Source organism: Pocillopora damicornis, chromosome 5 (assembly GCF_964200805.1).
Source record: "Pocillopora damicornis chromosome 5, jaPocDami1.2, whole genome shotgun sequence".
In the NCBI taxonomy this organism is placed as follows: Eukaryota; Metazoa; Cnidaria; class Anthozoa; order Scleractinia; family Pocilloporidae; genus Pocillopora; species Pocillopora damicornis.
In genome coordinates, this window is record NC_142674.1 from 2,909,458 (window position 1) to 2,932,373 (window position 22,916).

At 36.0% G+C, this 22,916-nt stretch overlaps 3 protein-coding genes across 3 annotated transcripts; 1 reads left to right on the forward strand and 2 right to left on the reverse strand.

Annotated features, from left to right (window-relative positions):
- Positions 1-636: 636 nt before the first annotated feature.
- LOC113686549 (uncharacterized) lies at positions 637-9,206 on the forward strand. Its single transcript, XM_027204186.2, has 12 exons — positions 637-1,025; positions 1,437-1,531; positions 2,091-2,262; positions 2,350-2,461; positions 3,179-3,321; positions 3,962-4,026; positions 4,497-4,570; positions 5,016-5,074; positions 5,501-5,583; positions 6,026-6,131; positions 6,260-6,361; positions 6,871-9,206. The coding sequence occupies exons 1-12, from the start codon at positions 836-838 to the stop codon at positions 8,523-8,525; spliced, it is 2,856 nt and encodes a 951-aa protein (XP_027059987.2). The 5' UTR covers positions 637-835; the 3' UTR covers positions 8,526-9,206.
- On the reverse strand, positions 8,483-13,803 carry LOC113686550 (ras-related protein Rab-43). The gene is made up of 3 exons (XM_027204187.2): positions 13,497-13,803; positions 10,795-11,082; positions 8,483-10,514 (listed from the first exon to the last, which is right to left on the reverse strand). Exons 1-3 carry the CDS (start codon positions 13,683-13,685, stop codon positions 10,362-10,364), a joined length of 630 nt encoding a protein of 209 aa, XP_027059988.2. The 5' UTR covers positions 13,686-13,803; the 3' UTR covers positions 8,483-10,361.
- A 1,182-nt stretch (positions 13,804-14,985) lies between these two features.
- On the reverse strand, positions 14,986-22,914 carry LOC113686589 (pre-mRNA-splicing factor ISY1 homolog). Its single transcript, XM_089207493.1, has 13 exons — positions 22,787-22,914; positions 22,596-22,618; positions 22,364-22,421; positions 21,361-21,426; positions 20,844-20,886; positions 20,593-20,705; positions 19,484-19,545; positions 18,134-18,189; positions 17,875-17,997; positions 17,264-17,373; positions 15,980-16,066; positions 15,714-15,746; positions 14,986-15,602 (listed from the first exon to the last, which is right to left on the reverse strand). Exons 1-13 carry the CDS (start codon positions 22,787-22,789, stop codon positions 15,528-15,530), a joined length of 852 nt encoding a protein of 283 aa, XP_089063619.1. The 5' UTR covers positions 22,790-22,914; the 3' UTR covers positions 14,986-15,527.
- Between the last annotated feature and the right edge of the window lie 2 nt (positions 22,915-22,916).

Below are 22,916 nucleotides of genomic sequence, written 5' to 3' on the forward strand. Positions count from 1 at the left end.
GTTTACTCAGTAACAGTGATACAGGCGCTCACAACAATGCGAATAGGCATCATTGTATTTGGCCTGGCTCCAAGAGGAAAAAAATTGAAGCTCAAGCAATTTCACGCCTGGCAACTTTCTTAAAGTCAAAGGCATGAGGTTTCCTTTACGAGACCGATCATATCCGAAGAGGATCGAGGGTTTCCGAGGATATTCAAAAATTTCCGAAGAAGTTTCGAAGAGTTCTAACGTAGCCTCTCCGTAAATGAATGCTCCCCGTTTTGAAATAAAAGATCTCGGTTAGTGCTTGATCATTTTGAAAAGAGCTTCCTCCTCTTGAGCCTCTAGCCTAAGCATTTTTGATATTTTCACTTCTTTTCTGTAAGAAATGTGTCTGTGAAGATTATAAAATTGCAATTTTTTTTCTTGTTTTGTGAAATATCTTAATTTTTTTTTTCGCCAAAATTTGGACGGTAGGTGTTCTTAGCGTGAGATCTCAAGGCGTGGGTGGCGCCCTAAAGCGAAGCTGTGTGGCGGTTATTGCGAATAGCACTGAACTCTTCCACTAATCGTCGTTAAATATTCGTCCGAGGACAGGCTTTGAATCAGTCGCGTTTCGAGGCAGACTGGAGGCGAGTTTTATTTCATTCGTTCCCAGATTTTTACCGAGTAAATTTAAACATGGCGGCAAGCATAAGACGTCCAGTGTCGTCTTCTAAGTTTCGCATGAAAAGCGGAATGGTTAATCTATAGCTAGAACCCGTAATGCTTTGAAATTTTTATGATCAGCGGAGCCCTTTGAAAGTCTTAAGCCGATTTCTGATCTTGGTATTGACTGATAAAGCGTGTTTTAAAGATGCCGCGAATTCGCACGGCACATAAGTTCAGCGAGAGGCACCGAACTGGTGATGTCTTGGCCGATGAACAAGTGGATTTCAAGTCTCTTCTTCTTTCTCCTGATGTCTTGAAGGGACTGAGTTCCTCTGGATTCGAACGACCCTCTCCGATACAGTTAAAAGCCATTCCATTAGGAAGATGTGGCTTGGGTATGTATTGCTGTGGTTGTGCTAAATTCGAAAACTGTAAGTGTACAGTGGTTAGGCTAACATTGGAACCCTAAGGGCCTCTTTACACGAGTCTTGGCTGAATTGTAGCCCAGGATCAATCGCCGCAAAGAATCCTAAACATATCCAATTTACACTAACCCAGCTTGCCACTCTGCATGCGGCACCAGCCTTTGGTTCGCTTCAAGATCGACTAGGGTCAGTCTTTCTCCCGTTGAAAATCTGACAACACTGGCTATAAGTCGACAAAAATACGTTCAGTTTGACGGAATGGTGGAAGATCATGATGTAGAAACAAAAAAAATATAGATTATTTGAGTGCAAGTCCCAAGTTTAATAGTTAAAAAATAGAATTCAATTCCTTTTGAGATTGTTTGATATCTTGTTTTGTAGATTTGATAGCTCAAGCCAAGTCTGGAACTGGCAAGACCTGTGTGTTTAGTGTCATTGCCTTGGAAAGTGTTCAGCTTGACAGCAGCAAAACCCAGGTAAAACATGCAACAAATTATTTTTTCAAGCTATAATTCTTTAAATTGTAAACTTTAAATAGACAGACACAAAAATGGTGTTACCAAACTGCAAAAACATTTATCTCACTGTAAACATGTCTCTTACAGTTCTAGGATTCAAGTGAAGTAATGATCTTTGCAGCAGCAATTGCAGAAAAAGAACCTGGAAAAATTATGTCTAAACTTGCTGCTCACCTGCAAGAATCATTACTCTACTTAATTTTCGATACGCAGGTCAACTGAAATGTATTTCATTAGAAATTGAGTTTCTAACATGGGAGTCTATGTTGTAATCAAATTTCCCCTTGGTTTAAAACTCCTCAAACCAGTTGATTTTGTGTTTTGCTGTCTCATGTTTACTACTAGCAATAACCTTAACCTAAAACAATGGGTGATAAAGAAAATAAACAATTATTGTAGTGAAATATTCTACACCAAGGAGAAATTTGACCAATCAATACTACACATCTCTACATAAACCTGCAAAATGATTCTGTTTTAATGCAATCCTGTAATCAGGCAATCATGTAAATTGCAGGTGCTAATCTTGGCCCCAACAAGAGAGATTGCTGTGCAGATCAAGGATGTCATCACTGCTATTGGCTGCAAGATGAAGAACTTAGTTTGCCATGTGTTCATTGGTGGACTGCCAGTTGATGATGACAAGAAAGCTCTTCGCAAATCATGCCATATTGCTGTTGGTACTCCTGGTTAGTGATTGTTCTCAACAGATTAACCTTTCAAGGAGAAAAGATGACAATTTGGGTAACTGACAATTTAATTTATTGTGTCTTTAGGGAGAGTTAAATACCTGATTGAAAACTATCTTCTTAAGACCGAGTCTGTACGACTCTTTATTCTTGATGAGGCAGACAAACTTCTGGAGGACAATTTTCAGGAGCAAATCAAGTGAGTGTATGGTAACAAAATTCCATTTAACTGTGTTGTAGAATTGTACATTTTGGCCTAAATTTTAGAAGTGACTCATATTTTTTCTTTCAGAACAGATGTCTTGGAAAAAAATTATTTGATTTAGTTTAACTCTATACACCCTAAAATCAGTATGCATATTCTCCATACTGCTCTTTATACATTTCTTAAGGTGCTGACAAGGAGAATTTGTTTACCAATCAAGAGTTTCTTTTAGCTGGTGATCATTTCCTTTATTCTCATGACCTTAACGTGTGATTCTAGGGTGATACTATAGGAAGAAAGTTGATGCCAGTCACTTGGGTAAGCTTGTGGGAGATGTTGTGGCCTAATGGTCAGTGCACTGGACTCTGGATCGTGGCCAGGGTCTGGGTTCAAGACCTGTTGTGTTCTTGGGTACAGGACACTTCACTCTCACCATGCCTCTCTCCATCCAGGAGTATAAATGGGTACTAGTGAATTGTCAGGGGAGCTTGCACTTGATAAAAGGAAAGGGGGTAACCTTGCAATGGACTAACTTCCCATCCAGTGGGGAGCAGTAATATCTCAATTTGCTTTCTGCTAAGGAAACAGGGATAAGCTCTGGCCAGTGAGCCACTAGGCTCCAGGACAGACTTTGCCAGTTCAAAGCTTCATGCAAAAAACTAATGCCTATGAGAGGATTTTTTGATAAGAACATATGGCAATCTCTTGCAGCTGGGTATTTTCATCTTTGCCATCAAACAAGCAAATGATGGCATTTTCTGCAACCTACCCAGAATACCTTGCTAAACACCTGACAAGATACATGAGGGAACCAACATTTGTGCGACTTAATGCAAGTGATCCCACCCTTCAGGGTAAGCACTTTTGCTAATGTGAAGCTCGCCAGGCATGTATAAACCCTTTTTTGTTTTTTTTTTCTGAGACAGTTTGGCAGTAAATCTTTCTTCTTATTACCTTTCTGCTTAAAAATGCACTGATAATGTAAGGAGAAATTTCTTTTCACTCACTCCTTTACACCCTATCATCAGCATTAATATTCTCCATACTGTTCTCTATACATTTCCTAAGATGCTGACAAGGAGAATTTGTTAACTTTGTTAAACAATCAAGAGATTCTTTATTTGATGATCATTTCCTTTATTCTCATGACCTTAATGTGTGATTTTGGGGAGATATTGTGAGGAGAAATTAGATGCTAGTCATCCTTAGAGGTTAAAGGGTTAATGTTGCTCTACAAATAAACTTACATTTGTACAAGGTTGGAGCTTGTATGCTATTTAGGGTACTGTGAAATTTTAAATCTTTTTAGGAATGATAAAAAAAAACTCATCAAGGCAACCTTAAAAATAATTATATTTTTTTGGTTAGAAGGGTCTCTAAGAGAGGTAGACTTACTTGTAACCAATGATAGCAAAGATAGCTTAAAGGTGTCCTTTTTAGTTATATAAAACCTTCTTATGCATTCAAGATAGTATGTGAATATTCTATCTTCAGGAATCCAACAGTTTTATCAGATGGTGCCCTTTCATCCTCTGCCACACAAAACTTTTCAAGAAAAGGTACATCTTTAATATATATAAAAATATTACTTTTAAGTTAGCAATCAGTTCAAGTGAAAGGAGGAAAGAAATAGAAAATTCAAAGTAGATGTTATATACTATAAACTATACTATACTATACTATACTATATACTATACTATGTCCTGTAATTGTATGCATACAGTAACTGTACTTAGTACTGTGCAATTTACAACATAGGTTACTCGGTGCTGCATGTAGCCCAGATTAATGAACAAAATAATAATGACAACCAAAGAAAGTCAGCTTAACTTCTTAGCTAGATTGTAGAGATTAGGGGCCATATGAAAGGTACCTACTCTTGACAAATAGCTGACTGACCTCCAGTGGAAGTCTCTTTTTAGATATCTCTGGTATTCAACTATCATTGACAATGCAGTTTTTAATTTGATTGGTATTATTAATTTCCTCACTGACATTGAATCAGTATGCATATTGTTTGTTGCTGTAGGTCACTAGGCTCTTAAAGCTACTTTCAAGCCTACCATTTCAACAATGTCTTGTCTTTTCAAACTACCAGATAAGGTATGTCTTTTAAAGGAGCAGCATTACCAGTATATAATATATATATATATATATATTTTTTTTTTCCCACTCTTGTAAATTTTAAACAATCAGTTTTGTCTAAAACTAGATCATTAGATTATGTAATTCAAGAGTTTTCATTGGCTCAGCCATCATGGGTTATAAACCATTATACCATGCTATACAAAGTGTTTTTGTACATTGTTGCATTCTGTTTGTTATTACAAACAAAATTTGACATTTATTTATATTTTTTTAGGCATTTCTCACCAAACAATTATTCCCCTTGCGCTTGTTGGACATGAGATGATAATAGCCAACTTGGTCCTTACAGGCCTTGTTGGCTATTTGTCATCTCACATGCGATGTGCACACATGAAATAATTTTTTAAATTATAATAATCATCATAATTGGGTTCTTTTGCTTCTTTAACTGGCCTTTTAGAGCTCAAAACCTCTGTGATACTCTTCGTCAAAATGGATGGCCCTCTGTCTTTATTGCAGGTTTGTATAGCCATGGAGGATTTTGCTAAAGGTGTAGCATTTACCAAATGATTTGTCTGATCTGTCATTTAGTTTAATTTGGGCAATTTTTGGATAAAAGATAATTAAGCTTCACTGTAGAAAAGGCTAACATTTACATAAAATGTATATGTTGAAAAAAAATGCAGCATTTATTGTCCTCCCAAAGAACTCAAAGTTTTTAATATTGGGTAGTAGTGCTCAAGCCTTTTGTTCGAACACAAATTTGGGAGACAATTCCCTCCACCCCCTCTTAGCTTTTTATGCTTTTGTGCAGAAATTATATCAATAACAGCATAAAATTGGCTCCACAAAAAATCAAAATTATGAGGTTTTGGCAGCTAACAGTATCTTTGTGTCTTTGATATAAAATATTCCAGATAAGTTATTGATTTCTTCAACTTTCAGGAAGTCAAACCCAGATCCAGCGATTGAAAGCCATGGAGAGGCTAAAACAGTTTAAATGCAGAGTGCTTATATCAACAGACCTGGTCAGTTACATTTAATTTATGATCCTTGTCTTTCTTTTTTTTTTTTGTTAGTTTTAGTTAGAAGTTCGATGTCAAACTTTTATTTTATTGTCAAATTGAAACAAGTTCAGGTATATTTCATGACAAAACATTGTTGACCTTACGATTTTAATTTACCTTTTAACCCCTAAGTGATTAACATGAAACTTCTCCCTAAAATATCCATACACTGTGACAAACAGGTAATGAGAATGCATAAACTAATCAGGCAGAAGATGTTATCTTGATCCATCACCAAATTCTCATAACTAATTGTGAAGGTTATGTGTAGTAGCTAGAGTGGAGAATTAACAATCAGATCTTGAGAGTCAAAGGGTTAAGCCTAAGGAAATGACCATTGATCAGTATGAGAATGTCAATCAGATCCTTCATTTTGCTAATAAATTTTAAATTTTTTCTCAAGACTTCTCGCGGAATAGATTGTGAGAATGTCAATGTTGTGGTGAACATGGATGTCCCACGTGATTCTGAGACATATCTCCACCGAATTGGACGAGCTGGCAGATTTGGTAAGTCAGTCATCATTGTGTAAGGACAACTAAGGTTCTAAAACACTCACAGGTTCCCTGCTCTGACTAGTTGGCTAACCCAGTTGCCTTGAAATAAACTGTTGGCTTTTATCTGCCACTCTGTACAGGTACACATGGTATTGCTGTGACCTTTGTAGCCAGGGGGGATGAGGAAAAGTTGTTCAGGAGAATAGAAGAGAATATTGGTATCACAACTGAAGCTTTGCCAGGTGAAAAATCTATTTCATTTAATACTATGTGTTGCCTTGTTGCTTTTAAGAAGAAGAAAAAATAGTGCATGGTGTCATGGTTTTGTCGAATTATCAAGCACCCTGTTTTTCCACTCTCAAGAGAGAAAAAAAACCAATAACAACAACCTATTGAAGCAGGCTGTATACTTTAACCAAGCTTGTTGTTGCAGTAGAAATAAATATGAGCCCAAAATCTCCAGACAGCTGTTTAGAACTAGAAAATGGAGGGTACTTTGCAGGAGTTCATCAAAATAGTGTTCTTGTCACTTTACCCTGCAATCTCCAAGAATGATGAGCATCTAGTAAATGAAAAAATTTAAAGAAGCCTTTGATTATTACACAAATTCTCCTTGTCAGTACCATAGCAAATGTATGGAGAACAGTCGAGAGAGCTTACACACTGATGTTAGGGAGTAAAGGGTTTAACCTAAGAATGCTTAAAATACATATCAGGTGGATGTTGCTGACATGTGGTGCATCTTTTTTAGACATCATTCCTCCATCCATTAGCAGTGCATTCAATGGAAACACTGAATTAGATCCTACAACAACACTTCCCCAAGCAGCATCTATTGAAGTTGATATATTGAAAAGTGATTTCGTGCAATCTGAAGTAGTGGAAAATCAAGAGAGTCCACCTGTAAGTCAAAATGAAGTCTGTGCACCTAGTAATGAAAAGGTCTTGGATGATGTTGATGAAAAAGTTCCTGTTGAAGATCAAGAGAGTTTGTCTGCAGAGAGTATGGTTGAAAAGATATCTCTGAGCGCTGATTTTGAGAGCCAATCAGATGGGCGAACAATGGAAAAGTTCCAGACAGACAATGATATTGTTTTTTCAAAGGATAGTGAAACAGAGGAGGCATTGAATTACATTCAAGAAAGGTTTCAGAACTCTTTGTTTCTGGGTCAAAACTGCATCAAGAAGAACATTGGTGGGAAAAATCCTCAAAGTATTCAGACTCGATGCATTTCACGTCAGCTCCAAGTGAATGAGACTGATGCCATTGGGGAGGTGAATTTCCCAGACATGGGTGATGTCTCATGCAATGATTTGAAGGAGAATGTTTCAGAAATAAAAACTGATCTCCAGCAATCAACTCAATTTAACCCATCTGAAGAAAGACCGTCTATTGCAGACACTTCAGGTAAATTAGAAGTTGGCAAAGACCATAGTTTGCATCTGCAGTTAGAACTTGTCAACAATATGAAAGACACACTAAATAAGGCCAACCATGAAAGTGGTCTTTACTGCAGCCTACAAGGAAACAAGGATGGAATTGTCAGTCAGAGTTCAATAGAGGGATCATCAGAAGACAAAGACGAAAATGTAGACCAAGAAGAAGATGAAGAAAATTCTGTAGTAACACAAAGTTCAGATGAGAATATATGCAACAGCTGTAGTGAAAGTGGAGGAAGTTCTAATAGTCTGGAATTTGATGCCTCTGAGGAAGAACATGGATTGAATTTAGTGAGTTCTATGCCTTCAGTGGATGAATTTGAAAAAGACTTTGAAAGATACCTTGAACATTTTTCTGGTCATTCTCAAGAAGACTATGTCTTTGATGGCACTCCTGGACCAAGTAGATTGTTAGTTGATGATATAATTGAGGATGGAATTGATTCCAGTGAAGATTTCAACTGGCATTGCAAGACTACTTTGGCACATGCAGGATCACAGAATTACAACACTGTTCTTGAAACATGCTATCAAAGGCAGCCAAAAGATGTAGCTAATAGCTGCTTTTCTCATTACTGTGGACAGTCTGCTGAACTGCAGAATCCCACTGCAAATGACCAGTTTGATTTTCAAGAAAATTCATTTTGGGGACCTTCAGGTTACAGTCAATGTCAAAATGATTTTTGTGATGAATGTTTTCAAGGTGCTGATCATTTTTACAATTCTATTTATTGTAATAATTATAATCCACACCAACTGTTGCCTGGCAACTATTATCACAAACCACCATTCACTACTGACACCCAAAGACAAACAGATTTTGCCACAAATACTTTGGGTCAATTTTCACTTAATACTGGAAGTTATCAAGAGTATCAATGGAATGCAAGCTGGTATAATGCATATCAAAGACAAACAAGTTGTATCAGGCAGTTTGTATCTTTTAGTAGGTCTGTGAAGTTATAGTTTAACATTTAGTAAAATTGACAAAGTTTTTCCACTTTAATAACCTAATGATAGTTTACCATGTCTTTAGAATGAAATGTCCCAGACATTTCCACAAGTGCTCCCAACTTGTAGTACTAGATTAATTTATGAAAATAGTTTCTATAATCATGTATTGTACAATTAGTTATTGCATTAATCTGGAGACTTCAAATTTTTGCCTGTTTTATTTGCTCTAGTGACTGAACCATAAAACTAATTTTGCACACCCAGACATTAAAGAAATGATTTTTCCTGTTTTGTTGGCAAAAATAGCAGAAAACTGCAACCTTAAGTTAAGCTTGTAACAGGCAAATTTGTCATTAATAACCCTTTAACTCCCAAGATCTGATTGTTAATTCTCCCCTCTCATTGCTACACATTTCCTTGTAAATTAGTTATGAGAACTTGGTGTTAGATCAAGATGGCAGCTTCTCCCTGATAAGTTTGACTATTCTCATTACCTGTTTGCTGAATAATGTATGGATATTATTGGGAGAAGTTTCATGTTAATCACTTCTGGGAGTTAAAGGGTTAACTGAAAAACTAACAAGTTCCTGACTGATGATTATACATTATGAAGAGGTAATCACAGAATAATTTTACAATGTAGAATTCCATTTGGAATAATAAATAAAATAAAAATACATTTCATGAAGATGTCCAACTACAACTGCAATAAATTACTGATGACATCAAATTCAGTAAGAACAAAAATTTATCACACCAATAGCTAGCCACAAGTGTCACCCAATTTTAAGGTTTCTTGCAATATACTGTTAAGCAGAAACATGGCAAAGAAGGATATTAAATAATATTTTTGTTTCACATCTAAAATCTTTCAGGTTCTGAGACAAAATGTCATTTTGACATCTCTCTCTAAGAGATCACTTGTAGAGAAGTAGAACCAATCTAAATGAAAGGTAGAAATTAGCAAAAAACTTGTAATTATAAACACGTTAATAACATGTTTTTCCCCTCTCAAATACTGGTACTCTTTCGACAGACAACTTTACTATACAGTTCAAATCATTTGGCAAACCAAAGGAAAACATTTAGAGCCCAAGAATGAAAAATGAGAATAACATTGTTAATTACATTTACCAACAAAAACCCAAAGCAGATTCATGCACAATCACCACAAATGCAATCACCACAAATGTAAAATACCAATAATACAAAACAAACAAACATAGGTAAGACACAATTTGAACTAAGCAAACAAACAAAAGTTTGATCTTGCTTAGATCAAGAAAAGTTCAATTGGAAATATTTCTACTAACTTATAAATATAATTTTTACACAATGTCATTGGTAGATACCATCGGACTAGCTTAAAAGCACTTCCTCCTTTTCAGCAAAGTCTGTCACAAAAAAAGTCAGTGAAAAAAAAAACTGATTTAAGTGCACCATAAAGAGCCTAGGGAGTACAGGATGAAGGTCTCAGAGTCTGAAATGGATAGTTTTTGGGTGCCTTGCTTAAAATACCAAAAAAAAATTTTTTTGGGCACCTTGCTCCATGAGTTAAGTGGGGCGAACTAACATCAATTCTTTTTAACTGACTTTTTTTACTTGTGCAGTAGACTTCACTGGAAAGTTGGGGCTGCTCATAGTCTACCACTGAAATGATAAAAGCAATTGAAACATGCTATGTGTACACCATTATTTTCAAAACATCTGATTTTGGAGCTATCTGTTTAAGTCTGAATGAGGCCAATGCTTTGGTGCTGCTGCAGTTTTGACACATTACACCAAACACTCAACTGTTTAATATCTAAATATTCTAGCTCAAAACTCTTTAACAGGACGGCAGATTGTTCAACCACAACCACACCACTTTGAGTCTACACTTCTTGATTCTAAAATCACAGCATCATCCATGATGTTTGCTTGAAGTTGAGAGCCATTTTCGTAACGACTTTTCAATTCTCTTGCAACCCGCATGAACGCATTTTCAATATTTGTTGCATCCTGCAAGTCAGTATACAAGGAACACTTAGTCTGAATACAAATTTCATAAAAATATATCTCTTGGTTTTGAGCATCACAATCCCAGAGGACTAAAAAATAGATAAAAAAAATCCTTGATGTATTTCATTTTGTTTTGAAGCTGAAGTTGTACATGTAGTGAATAAGTTTCTGGATTGTCCAAAGAGCACTTCATTTAAAATTTGCTTCTTTATCAAAGATAATTATATTTATCTTATTACAATACAGAGAACCCTTAAAAGTTCAAAATCACCAACATTACCTTTGCCGAAGCTTCAAGGGTGTCAATCATGTTATAATGTGCAGCACAGGACCGTGCCTCTTCAAGGGTGACCTCCCGGTTTTCAGCAATATCTGTTTTGTTTCCTACTAGTAATTTAATAACATTAGCTGGAGCGTATTTTTTCACATCTTCTGTCCATCGCACAACATTCTTGAAAGTATCTTTTTTGGTAATGTCGTAAGTTATTACAACAGCATTAGCACTTCTGTAGTAACTTTGAGTAATTGTTCTGAATCTTTCCTGGCCAGCAGTGTCCCACACTTGTAACTAGAAAGGAACAATCAAATCCAGCAGAATTAGTACAAGATGTTAGTGAACCTTCATTAAATGGCACCATATAAAGCAGTCACCATGTATTAAGTGGTCCAGTATTTACTTCCCCATAATCACTGAAATTTTCACTTCTATTGACTCTTTAACCCCTAAGAGTGATAAGTAACTATTTTCTCCCATCAGTATTGCCCCTAAAACAAACATTGAGGTCATGAGAATAAAGGAAATGATCACCTACTAAAGAAGCTCTTGATTGTTAAGCAAATTCTCTTTGTCAGTACCATAGAAAATGTATAGAGAACAGTGTGGAGAAAATGGATACTGATGTTAGGGTGTAAAGGGTTACACAGTAGTGATCACCTTGGAGTGAGTCCCAAAAGCCTGTTTGCATTGTCTTCCACCAGTATTGAGTAGTCCCTTAACCCGTTACCTCCCAAGATCTGATTGTTAATTCTCCTCTCTAGCTGCTACACATTTCCTTCTAAATTAGTTCTGAGAATTTGGTGTTAAATCAAGAAAAACAACTATGTGATAAATCAAAATATTCTCAATACCTATTTGCTAGATAGTCTATAGATATTGTAGGGAGAAGTTGCCTCTTAATCACTTCTGGGAGTTAAAGGGTTAAAGTGAAACCACTCTATTAAAACTAAGAATAATCTTTCCAGTAAAATTTCACCCACGTTTTTCTTTCAAAATTTATGTTGGTAGTATTTTTGAGCAAGTGTTTGTGCATTAAGTGGTCAATAACAGCAAAAAATGGTGCTTTTTTTTTATTGTTTTTTATATTACTCCTCATCTGAAGAACCTGTATAAGGCAGTCAACCTGTTTTAAGCAGTCATTCTGCCATTCCCCACAGGTGACTGTTTAATACACATTTGACTGTATTTCATGGTTTAGTCAGCTCCCATGCTAGAAAGCTAGTCCTGTGAGAGTTTCATCAGCACAAAGTGACTACATTTATGTATCTCTCCCTAACCTGGTCCTCTTGTTCCCGGCATATTGAAAGTTATGGACCAAGTTTTTCTGCTTGGATTTATGGCCCAGGCATGAAGCTTACAGCCATAAATTCCAGCAGAAAAATACAAGGTTCTGTAACTTATAGTACAGACCAAGAAAATGAGATTTGTAAGATATTTATTATATCACCAGGTTCAAATGGAGAGGAAAATTTCAATTCAAACAAACTTTTGAATTTAGCAGGCTGCACAGTTTAAATTGGAAAATTAATAAGCCAAAACTGAAAAGTAAACAACAGAAAACCACATGTTGAAAAGGAAAATAACAACAAAAATTGAAAACCACTGGAAGACAGTAACATCCATAACAACCAGTCTGCCTCAGCTATCCCCTTCTCCAAAGAAATTTACATAAAATCACACTGTTTTGTTGATGTTTTCTATTGTCATTTGCCTTCAGTTTTCTTTTTGTTTGGTCTAGGGTGTGTAAACACCCAAAAATAACTAATTTCTTATCCAAACTGTAGAGACATGCCTGGGTACTTCAAGAAGTGCATGTAGCATTTGTCAGTTTCATGGTCTTTTGGGTATTTCAGAAGGTTTTAGTTATATGCAACAGTCTGGATTGAGCCATTCTATGAATGAGTGTTGTGCATTCCTGTTTCTCTACGTTTTACTTATAGATCAGATGTAACATTTGGTTATTTAAGTTGCGGTTAATTATTAACAACAGGCAACCGACATTTCTGCATGTGTTGTGCAAAACTGTTGTATATTGGGAAACTATCCTCTGGGACTCCACATAAAGAAAACGAAAAAAATTATTGTAGAGTTGCTTAATTTTAAGCTTATTTAGAGAATGTCAAGTTTACCTCATAACAACTATTTATTTTTTATTTCTTGACAGATAAAGTAACAAACCATTAGCTATTTTGGTCTGTGTACTTGAAATGTATTTCACACAAACCGAACTGTATTGTGCTAAAATCGTCATCGTTCTATTTTGTACAACTTATTACAAATCGAAATACCCGAAATGCCTGACAAAAATGAGAGTAAAAATCGATCGGTTAAGGAAGTTCGCCCTGACTGAAAAAATTTTTTTCTTCTAAAACCTTTGTCGGACTAACTCGCGTTGTCTACAACGAAGGTTGAGAAGATAAACAAAGAGCTTTGGCGATTGCATATATATATGGGAAATGGCTAAAAGACGGTGGAAATTTCACAGAAAATTGAGCGTAACATCTTCCTTGGTGATAAGGTGATAAATTTAACTACCTGGAAATTATATTTTTATGCACATTTAACTTGAGTGTACTGACTCCCTGGAAATTATAAATAAATGATGGATATTTAGACGCCAAACTCTGGGAGTTTTAGCCGCTTGCTACCCGAGTCATTCGGGTCGAAACAAATGCGATTTTTATTTAGTCTACTCTTGCCCTTACCTTGACTTTTTTTGCGTCAACAAGAACTGTCTTCATTGTAAAATCGACCCCAATTGTGCTGCCGTGTCGCTCGACGAAAGTCCCCTTTTTGAACCGCTGTACAATGCATGTTTTTCCGACTCCTGGATCACCGATTAAAACTATTTTGAAAAGATAGTCGAAGGAATCATCCTGGTCGGCTGATTTCATCACATGAGAAGTTAATATTAGCAGAAAACTACCCGTGCATTAACGGCCCTAATGAGAAGTTGTGATTAGTTCGCTGCCAACTGTTCAAATTTACATATGTCAGTTCGTGCCCAGACTTCGTTCAAGGAAGAGTCAGAGACTTGCCAAAAAAGGACAGGAATGTAAGTCACCACCAGAAACGGAAAGGGAAAGATGATTTATTAAATCTACGAGTCAGTGGTACGTCTCCGAGTTCAGCGTGTTTAGGGGGAAGGGGGGGCTGAGTAGTGATGCCTAGGATTCGGGGGTGACGGCGCCTACAGGTCGCCCACGCGAAAACGAAGATCATTCAAGAAGTTTATTAAGTTCGACTGAAATGACATGTCCCACGAAAAAAAATTGTGAGTGTCGAAAATATCGCCACATTTTCTTTCGCTCTACCTAATTATGCAATAAGGGGCCCCTCTCAGAGAAAATGACACGGTCACTCACAACGCTTTTTATAGTAGTATGACTGTGATCACTCAAACGAACATTACCTCAGCGATGTCAGGCGCCGGCGCTTCGTTTTCAAGTTCTAGCGCCTAATTAACTGACTTCCGTTCCTTCGTTTATAAGTTTTGGATGTTTCTTTTTATAGTTTCTGACGATTTGTTTTGGAGTTTGGACACAGTGCAGAGCAATCTTTAATTTTGATACCCTATTTGCCAGATTATCTTTGTATAGGCAAGATCACTTAAAATTGATCGTTTTCAACCCCTACTAACAAACGCTATATCGTTGTCCCTACAGTTTTACAACGACACACTGCCATGCATCAGGCAACGAGATTTACTAATTAGTGAATAGGACTTGAGTAGTAGCAAGATTTATTCAAGGAGGGGATGGGGGGGTGGGGTAAGAGTTTGCTACATTACCTACCACACTGAAGTCTGAAGTTGAGAGAAATAATCCCCCTGACAGGAGGGGGTCATGGGCCCCCTGGACGCCTCTAACCATGCCCTGTACATTGTTTAGATGCATAATCAAATTCTTATTATTAGCCCCTGAAGTCATGAACGATCCCCACTTAGGAGAGTTAGCTTAATGATCTGAAGTGAAAAACATTCATGTGACTTGGTTAACCCTTTTGAGCCCCTTGGAGAGACCAGCATCTAATTTCTCCTCACAAAATTACTTCCAAATCACACTTTGAGGTATCAGCACCCTAGGAAATGTATGGAGCACAGTATGAAGAATATGCATACTGATGTTGAGCTTTAAAAGGGTAAAAACTCTACATATGGTCGTACATATGAAAGTGCTTTGCCATACACTTCAGTGACTCTTAAATGTTTTGATATAAACTTCATTCTACACATGCGAACTTCTCTTCATTTACAAATACTTTACAATGTCTCCATGAAAGATTGCGTTTGTTGATCGTGGTGAAGAAACAATAAAAACCAAGTACGATAATTGTTTGTCTTAAGACGGAGTAATTTATGATGTGGATAGCGATGTTTCGACTGTATATTCCCGATCTTATACAAACAGCTAAATCGAGTGGTTATGCGGTATTCTTCTCTTCTGTAATTGGTCGGCTTTTAACAACCAATCGCAGCGGAATATCACGCCTTCTTATGCGACAAGTTGCTTATTTGATAGAGTTTCTTTCAAGTCCTTTCACATCCTAATCCTACGCACCATTGTTTTTGCGGCCTAGAAAAAACGGGAGCGAGGCTTTGTTGTTCACGTCAATCATTTTTTTGGTTGCCATGAAAACTTTAAATGTCACTTGACCTGTTATTAATTGCAGTAACCTTTGTGGGAGACTCCTTCGGCTTTGAGTTGGATATTGTAAACAAATGAATACGCATGGTGTTAAAGACCGAGTAGAGCTTTTGCTTCTTGGCTTTGTTGTATAAGAGTCTCGCTGGCGTATTTTTCGAGAAGTTCCTGAAATAAAAATGATAACGTTGGTAATGTAATATAGAAAAAGTCACACGTAAATTAAAGTTACTAAATAAAATAATTGCAGTTTTTAAGTTGAGAGTATCAAAGCCGTACCATTTTCTTTCTTTGAACGAGCATTTCCTCAACCTGTAAGAGCAAAACAGCACTTTGTTAAATTGGACAAAAAATGGAAGAAGGAATTGAAATCAAAGCTGCTTCGTGACAAGGCATTCCTGAAGATGAAGCTCTGCAGAAGACGAGAGATCGCCAAAGACGAGAATTTACCGAAGACGACACTTTGTCGAAGACGACGACAAACAAAAGATAGTCACAAATTGAAAAAAAATTACAAAAAAAAAAATTCAAGCTAGTGTTAAAACCTCTTTTTGTGATGGTACAGGAACATGAGCAACAAATGGTTGATTTCCTTCCTCAGTTTGGTCTGTTTCCATATCATCATCGCTATCCTGTACGGAAAAAGGGGTAAATATGTAGATAAACAAATAAATGAATAAAAGAAAGTTAGAATAGTTTGTCAGTATTTGAACAAAAGCGTGAACAATGTACCGCTTTTGGTTTGATCGTCTTAAAGTTAAAAGTATAATAATAACGACGTACGACCGGAAAGAAGGAAAGCATCACGGTACCCATGAGAACTTGAGAGGATAATTGAAAATAAACGCAAACTGCCATAACCGCGGGAAAACGTGAGCGACTCAGACGCGCCTGCCTTAAGTTTTGTATCTGATTGGTTAAGATAAGGCACAGAACTCTCTAGACCAATTACAGAGGATACCGAAGCAAAACCAACGCGACCTGTGATTAATTCAGCGGTTTTCAATTAAGCAATGAAAGTGAATACTGAACCGGTTTGGTTTTACTTTATTTCTTTCTGATTGCTTGAGAAAACCCGCACCACAACGTCTACCAGCCAAATACAAAACTAAAACCAATCCCAAGTTAGTCACCCGCATTTTCCCGCGCTTCAACCAGGGTTGCCTGCTCTAGCTTTGAGTCCTCATTGATTAATTGACCCTTTAACTCCCATAAATGACCAAGACAGAATTTCTCCCCACAATATCATTACAATATCAAGCAGACAAGTGATGAGAATAAAGAAAAATATCAATTAGGGATTATTAGTTGATGCAATACCAACTTCTCCAAAGTAACATCATAAGAATCGTATAACTGACAGTAAAGAGAATTTCGAAGGAGATCGTAGGAGTGAAAGGGTTGATGGAGTTAATGTATTTACTTTGGTTTTGCTTTTTTAATACTTAATCGAAAACTGCTCAATCAAGAATCAATTAAAAACTGATGAATGAAGGACTATATTAAAGTGTAAATAGTATTTCACTTGAAGAAAACTAATTGGGGACACTGCGTATGCATTAAAATATGCTAAAGCTACTTAAAGTTAAAATTATTCACACTTACTTATTCACATAATGTACAGAATAGATAAATTAATAAATAAGTGAACAAAGTATAAGAACTTTGTAAATTAAGCTTAGAAGATATCAAATATATATAAATGTAAAATTCAAAGTGGCCTAGCAGCATAGATCACAGTTTTTGAAATTATTTATCATGAGTGATAGGTCTTAGAGTGATAGATTGATATACTTTTTTTTTTTCATGCAGGAATTAGTCTGCTTCACCTCTTGTTCTTTTGTGACAGCATATATATTTTCTTCCTCTTGCTCCTGTTCAGTTCCCAGTTCTCCTGCTTCTTTCTTCTGTTCCCATTCATCTAGTGCTCGGGCGATAGCTTTTGAAATACAAACAAAAAAGAAAGAAAATAAAAAAAACACCAACATCAGCATGCATATTCTCCACACTGTTCTCTATAAATTTCCTGTGATACTAACAAGGAGAATTTGTCTAATGATCAAGAGCATTTTAAGCTTTTTTCATTTCCTTTATTCTAATCACCTTACTGTTTCAATCAGAGATGCAACTGTTGGGAGAAATTAGATTCTTATCACCCTTAAGGCCAATTTAACTTAAATCATGATTCTATGCAATCAGTAAGCCTCAGCCTTTCTAAATAAGAAGATTGATTTAATTAAACAAATCTCCTTCCATTGGTAATGTTCGGCCCTTTTAAAACTGTTGACAAAAATAAATGTTTAGATAAAAGGTTCAGCTAAATTACGGATTGTTTAGGACGCAGTTTTGTTAAACAACGGCTATAAACTTTATTTAAATGATCAGACATTTAGGGTTGAAGATTTAAATGTTTCTTTTCCAGAAATAACTGTTGACCTACCTTCCTTTTCAATTTCTTGTTCCAAGGGAACCAGCACTCCATCATCTTCATCCCTGTAGCCATAATAGTCTGCATCAACATCCTTGTACAATTCTCCCCTAGTCTTCCTTGGTGGTGCTGGTGCTGTAATGTAAAAGAAAAAACAAAACAAAACAAAAAAAATTACAAAAAGGTTTTCAGTGACCACTGAGAATTCAGATTAGGAGTTACAATGAAACATATTTTTTCTGTTTTAGTTGTTGTATGATTTAACACTTACGTTCCTGCTCAAAAAGTTCTCTGACACCAGGGAGGTCCTTGGCTGCTCCAAAATACCTTGTATCAAAAAGCAAAAATTAATTAAAATAACAGGTAGCATCAAACTCACAATTATTGAAACTGAAGAGTGTCTTGGTGGCCATTTAACTCTTAAAAAAAGTCTGTACTTGAGCCTATTGGGATGTTAGTCCATCCCAAGGTTTCCCCCAGCATTTCATCAGGCTTCCCTGATAATTTGCAGCTACCCATGTATACTCCTGGATAGAGAGAGGCACTGTGAGAGGAAAGTATTTTACCCAAGAACACAACACAGTGACCTGGCCTGGTCTTGAACTCAGATCTCTCGACCTGGAGTCCAGTGCACTTACTGCTGCTGTGCATCCCACTGACTCTTAACAGATATTAAATAAATATGCAAATTCTCCTGGCTATAATTCCAATACGTAATCTTTTTAAAATGAGACTCTTTCAGTCTGCCATTAGATTTTGGGAAATTTGGGAAACTATTAGCTTCAAATGTCTCCTGAAGGCATTCCACAAAGTTTGCAAGAGCCTTTAAGCAAATTCTGAAAGTGTAATTGATTCACCCAACTAAACCTGTACACCAGTAAATCTTGTATTCAGTTCCACTCAAAACTGGGAAGTGGATACTTTAGAAATTTCTTCAATGGTATTTCAATTAGTAATTGTATGAGCTTTTTATTGGCCATAATGGGATAATGAGGTGAAAGTAGCCACCTAAAGATGGCAGCTAGCTGGCCATTTTGCCTGGCTACCGGCTCTTTTTGACAGCTCTGATATTCTCCTTTTTCTGTTCACAAGGAAATGAAAGGCACTCTGTAGGGAGAATAGCTAGTTGGATCTTAGAGGTTGAGGAATTTACAATGGTACTTGAACTGAGGGGAGTGCAATTTAGTCTGAAATCATACCTGTAATTTCAAAATCCAACAAGTGCACAGCATGATTTTTATTTGAAATCACAAGTATGATTTCAGACCAAAATTGCAACACACAAAGTTCAATTACATCTTGATTATATCCATTTTGAAAACACAAAATTCAATCCCTCAACTACAGGATATCTTATTATCCAGTACTGAGGTAGTTTTTTTAAAGGTTACAAAAGTTGTCTTTCTTTCTCAGTCCTCTAATTTGATTGGTTACCATAAACAAACCTCGAAATCTGATGCATTGTTGTGTTTTACTTAAGGTTTCCCAATGGCTGGGAAAAAGATGGGATTTAGAGCAAAAAATGGTATGATTCATGAATAAATTACACTGATGAGAGCCAATGGGATTGCAAGGATCACAGTGATTTCAAAATGAATGTAATAAAAAGTATAAAACACACTTGTATCCTCTATTTCCAGGTACTTCTTTTCCCTCATGGTCCAGCATCTTTGGTCCAATTTTCTGAAAGAAAAAAAAATTGAGAAAATAAGAAAATGATCAGTTTTTGGTAAAACATAGAGAGTCAGCACACACTTTTTAAAATCAAACAGACAGTCCACTTCTAAAATAATAAGTGGTTTCAAAAATAAAAATTAAATAAAATAGAAACTTTGGAAAAATGTGCTTCATCAAGTGTCATGATTAAAAATCATACTTGTCAATAATAATTATTTAGTTCAAATGAAATGTAATATGTAGTATGTTAACTTACATCTTTGATCGGACTTGTGTTATAACTCTATTTCAGTATAACTATAATAATCTGTATATTGAAACTGGTTGACTGTGACAAAATTTTATGAAATAATATGTAATGCATTGTACAAAATTGCAAAAATTGTAAATATCAGTCTATCACATTCACTTGCATAATGACTTTGTTTGCACATAACTACACTATATTGAATATAAATTTAGTTGTGACAAAATTATAATTTATAGTGTACTGGTGGTTTAAGCCAATACAGCAAAAGGGCAAAAAAATTAGACAAAGTCCACTTACACTATAGTCTGGCCCTTCAAGCTCTTAAATTCAATAACAACACATTATTGAATATAGTTTTGGTTTTGACAAAATTATTATTTATAGTGTACTTTCTACCTTGTGTTCAGTATGATTTGAGCAAATACCAGCAAAAGAGTAATGAAATGTTACAGAAATTCCACTAACAGCATAGTCTGGCTTGCCAAGCTCTTAAATGTGATGATTACACATTATTGAATAAAATTTTGATTTTGACAAAATTATAATTTAAAGTATACTTTCTACTTTGTGTTGTGTACTTTAACCCTTAAGAATGACTCGCATCTAACTTCTCCCTACAATGTCACCTCTGAATAATACATTAAGGTAATGAGAATAAAGGAAACGATCACCAACTGAAAAAGCTCTTGATTGTTAAACGCTCTTGATTGTTAAACAAATTCTCCTTGTCAGCACCTCAGGTTAGGATGTAAAGGGTTAAGCCTATACAGCAAAAGAGAAAAAAGTACAGAAAGTCTACTTACACCATAGTCTGGCCCACCAAGCTCTTTGATTCGATCCTCCCAATGCCTCTTTTCTCGCAAAAGCTTGTTGATCTCATCATTTAGATCACGGATTCTAAACTCACCAAGGCCAGCTGTAGATAAGTGACATGTTCAGTATCATGGTAGAATAATGTGAAAACAAATTCTAGATAGGACAGACTGTGGAAGTGTGTATAGTTGTATGACTGTGGAAGTGTGTATAGTTGTATGACTGAAGCTCTCTTACTTACCATTTTGGATTTGGGCAACTTTCTTAGCAACTTCTCGTATGATCTATTAACCGAAAAAAAAAAAAAAGAACCAAGTTCTTAAATACTTCATTTTCACATTCAACTTGTGCCATGGCAAAATATTTTTCATACATTTACAGTACTGTTAAAACTTGATTATCCAGGCCTTGATGCTCCAGATCTTTTATTTAGCTAGACTCGCTTCTCTAGTTCCATTTTATCACAAAAATTGATCACTCTCATTCTGGATCCAAAATTTTTTCCCATCAAGCAAAACAGATGCACTGAAAAAATGTTGACGCTACAACATTAATACAGCTTTTAAGACAGTTTTTGTAAATAGCTTGGCAAATTTTGGAAATGATGGAAAATAGTTTGAGACTGTCCTTTTATCTTGGTTCATCAATACTCATATTAGATTTTTCTTATCCAGACTCTAGATTATCTGGACTATTCAACCCAGTTCCTATGAGTCCAAATAATTGAGGTTCAACTGCACTGATTATTGTCATCAAACCTGCTGCCTCCACTTTTCTGCTTCCTGTAAATTATCACATTCTGTTGCTAGAAATGGTCTTCGTTCCTGATAAATCCACCATTAAAAAGATAAAATGTAATCATGTCAAAAAAATTATATCAATCATCTCACAAAAGTTTGTTTAGAGTAAAGTTGGTTTCTTATGTTAAACAGCAATACCATTTGCATTACATAGGTTTTGTTTGTATGGCATCCATATTGAATGCCCAACCACCATATGTAAGGCCTGAAACTGAACAATGTGGGGGTCTGTACACAGCAATAGGACAGGAGGTATTTCATGAGATAGCTTGAGTTGTGATTGACATTTGGATGGGTATGAACCAAATCAAAGTAGGTATAAATTGTCTGAATTTGAGTATGAATCAACTGAGTACAAAAAGTCTGTGGATAAGACACAACTGGATACTGTGAACAGCACCTTGAAAACCTGAAGGTCTCTTAAATTTTTTTGTCACACATTTTCTTCAAAGTTCTCAAAGTTAGAGACAGTTTCTTTCAACTGAGGGTCTCAGTCAAAAGTTAGCTATCCCTTAGATTAGTTAAGAATCATTGTTTCAAGTAAAGGAATTCTGATTATGGTTGCAAGTATTTTGACATAATGGCAGTGTATGGGCTAATACTGTAAACTGCTGCTGAAAAGTGTTGGGCTTACATAACTTTGTAATGGGTTTTAGGAAGGCTTATAAACTGAGGGGCTTGTATCTAAGGGGAGGGCACATATCTTGAGGGGCTTATAGTGGGGGGGGGGGCTTGCATCAGGGGGAGCTTATTACAAGAATGAAAAAAGGCTTTGACTCGAGCTATAGCAGGACTCTTCAAATGAGGTTGTGCATTGACTGGTTTTTAATTAAGTAACAAAATTTCTTGTCTGAATCAGCTAAATAATCTGAGTAAAGTAAGGGTAATCATAGAGGTTATTTGGCTAGAAAGCAAAATAAAAGCTCTGACTAATTTAATATCAACATAGTGAAACTATTACCTTGATCCCCTTGCCTGCTTCTTTTCTTTGAAGGTCATACCAGCGAGCAAGCATGGTCCTAGAGGAACGATACATATTTATTACTAAATTGATCCCCATGTATACCTAGCAGGTTTGAATTCATGTCTCACTGAATTCCATTTAATGTAATTAGATATGAACAAGTATTTCAATGATTCATCTCTTTTCCGTAAGTGCAGAAGTTAACATAAAAATTAAATATTAAACTTACATAGCCTTTTCTGCGTTTCTTGCCTTTAAAAGAGGAACACAAACAACCGTTAATGAATGATTCGTTTACACACTGAGAAAAACATGCAGCATGAAAAACATCTTTAGAATACCAGGTAAAAAGAAAGTGGTCCTTGGAGGGAAAAATGTATACCTGGAAGCTAAAAAACCACAAGTTCAAATTTTACATACCATTTTGAAGAGTATAAGGTGCAACCTCGGGTAATAAAATGACAAAACTTAGAATCTCTGAGCTACGTTCGATCTACGCTGTCCGCCATTACTCTTCAATGATTATCCGCTGATCATTGTCAATAGAAGA

What these genes read in the sequence shown, in the direction of transcription:
- LOC113686550 (XM_027204187.2), bottom strand. Translation starts at nt 13,685, where the DNA reads ATGAAATCAGCCGACCAGGATGATTCCTTCGACTATCTTTTCAAAATA. An exon ending in TTGACGCAAAAAAAGTCAAG is followed by an intron (nt 11,083 to 13,496) that starts GTAAGGGCAAGA and finishes GTTCCTTTCTAG; the next exon opens with TTACAAGTGTGGGACACTGC. An exon ending in CCCTTGAAGCTTCGGCAAAG is followed by an intron (nt 10,515 to 10,794) that starts GTAATGTTGGTG and finishes ACTGACTTGCAG; the next exon opens with GATGCAACAAATATTGAAAA.
- LOC113686589 (XM_089207493.1), bottom strand. An exon ending in AAGCAGGCAAGGGGATCAAG is followed by an intron (nt 21,427 to 22,363) that starts GTAATAGTTTCA and finishes TGGATTTATCAG; the next exon opens with GAACGAAGACCATTTCTAGC. An exon ending in TCGTTCAAAGAAAGAAAATG is followed by an intron (nt 15,603 to 15,713) that starts GTACGGCTTTGA and finishes TTTTTATTTCAG; the next exon opens with GAACTTCTCGAAAAATACGC.
- LOC113686549 (XM_027204186.2), top strand. Translation starts at nt 836, where the DNA reads ATGCCGCGAATTCGCACGGCACATAAGTTCAGCGAGAGGCACCGAACT. An exon ending in GCCCTCTGTCTTTATTGCAG is followed by an intron (nt 5,075 to 5,500) that starts GTTTGTATAGCC and finishes TTCAACTTTCAG; the next exon opens with GAAGTCAAACCCAGATCCAG. An exon ending in TGGACGAGCTGGCAGATTTG is followed by an intron (nt 6,132 to 6,259) that starts GTAAGTCAGTCA and finishes CACTCTGTACAG; the next exon opens with GTACACATGGTATTGCTGTG.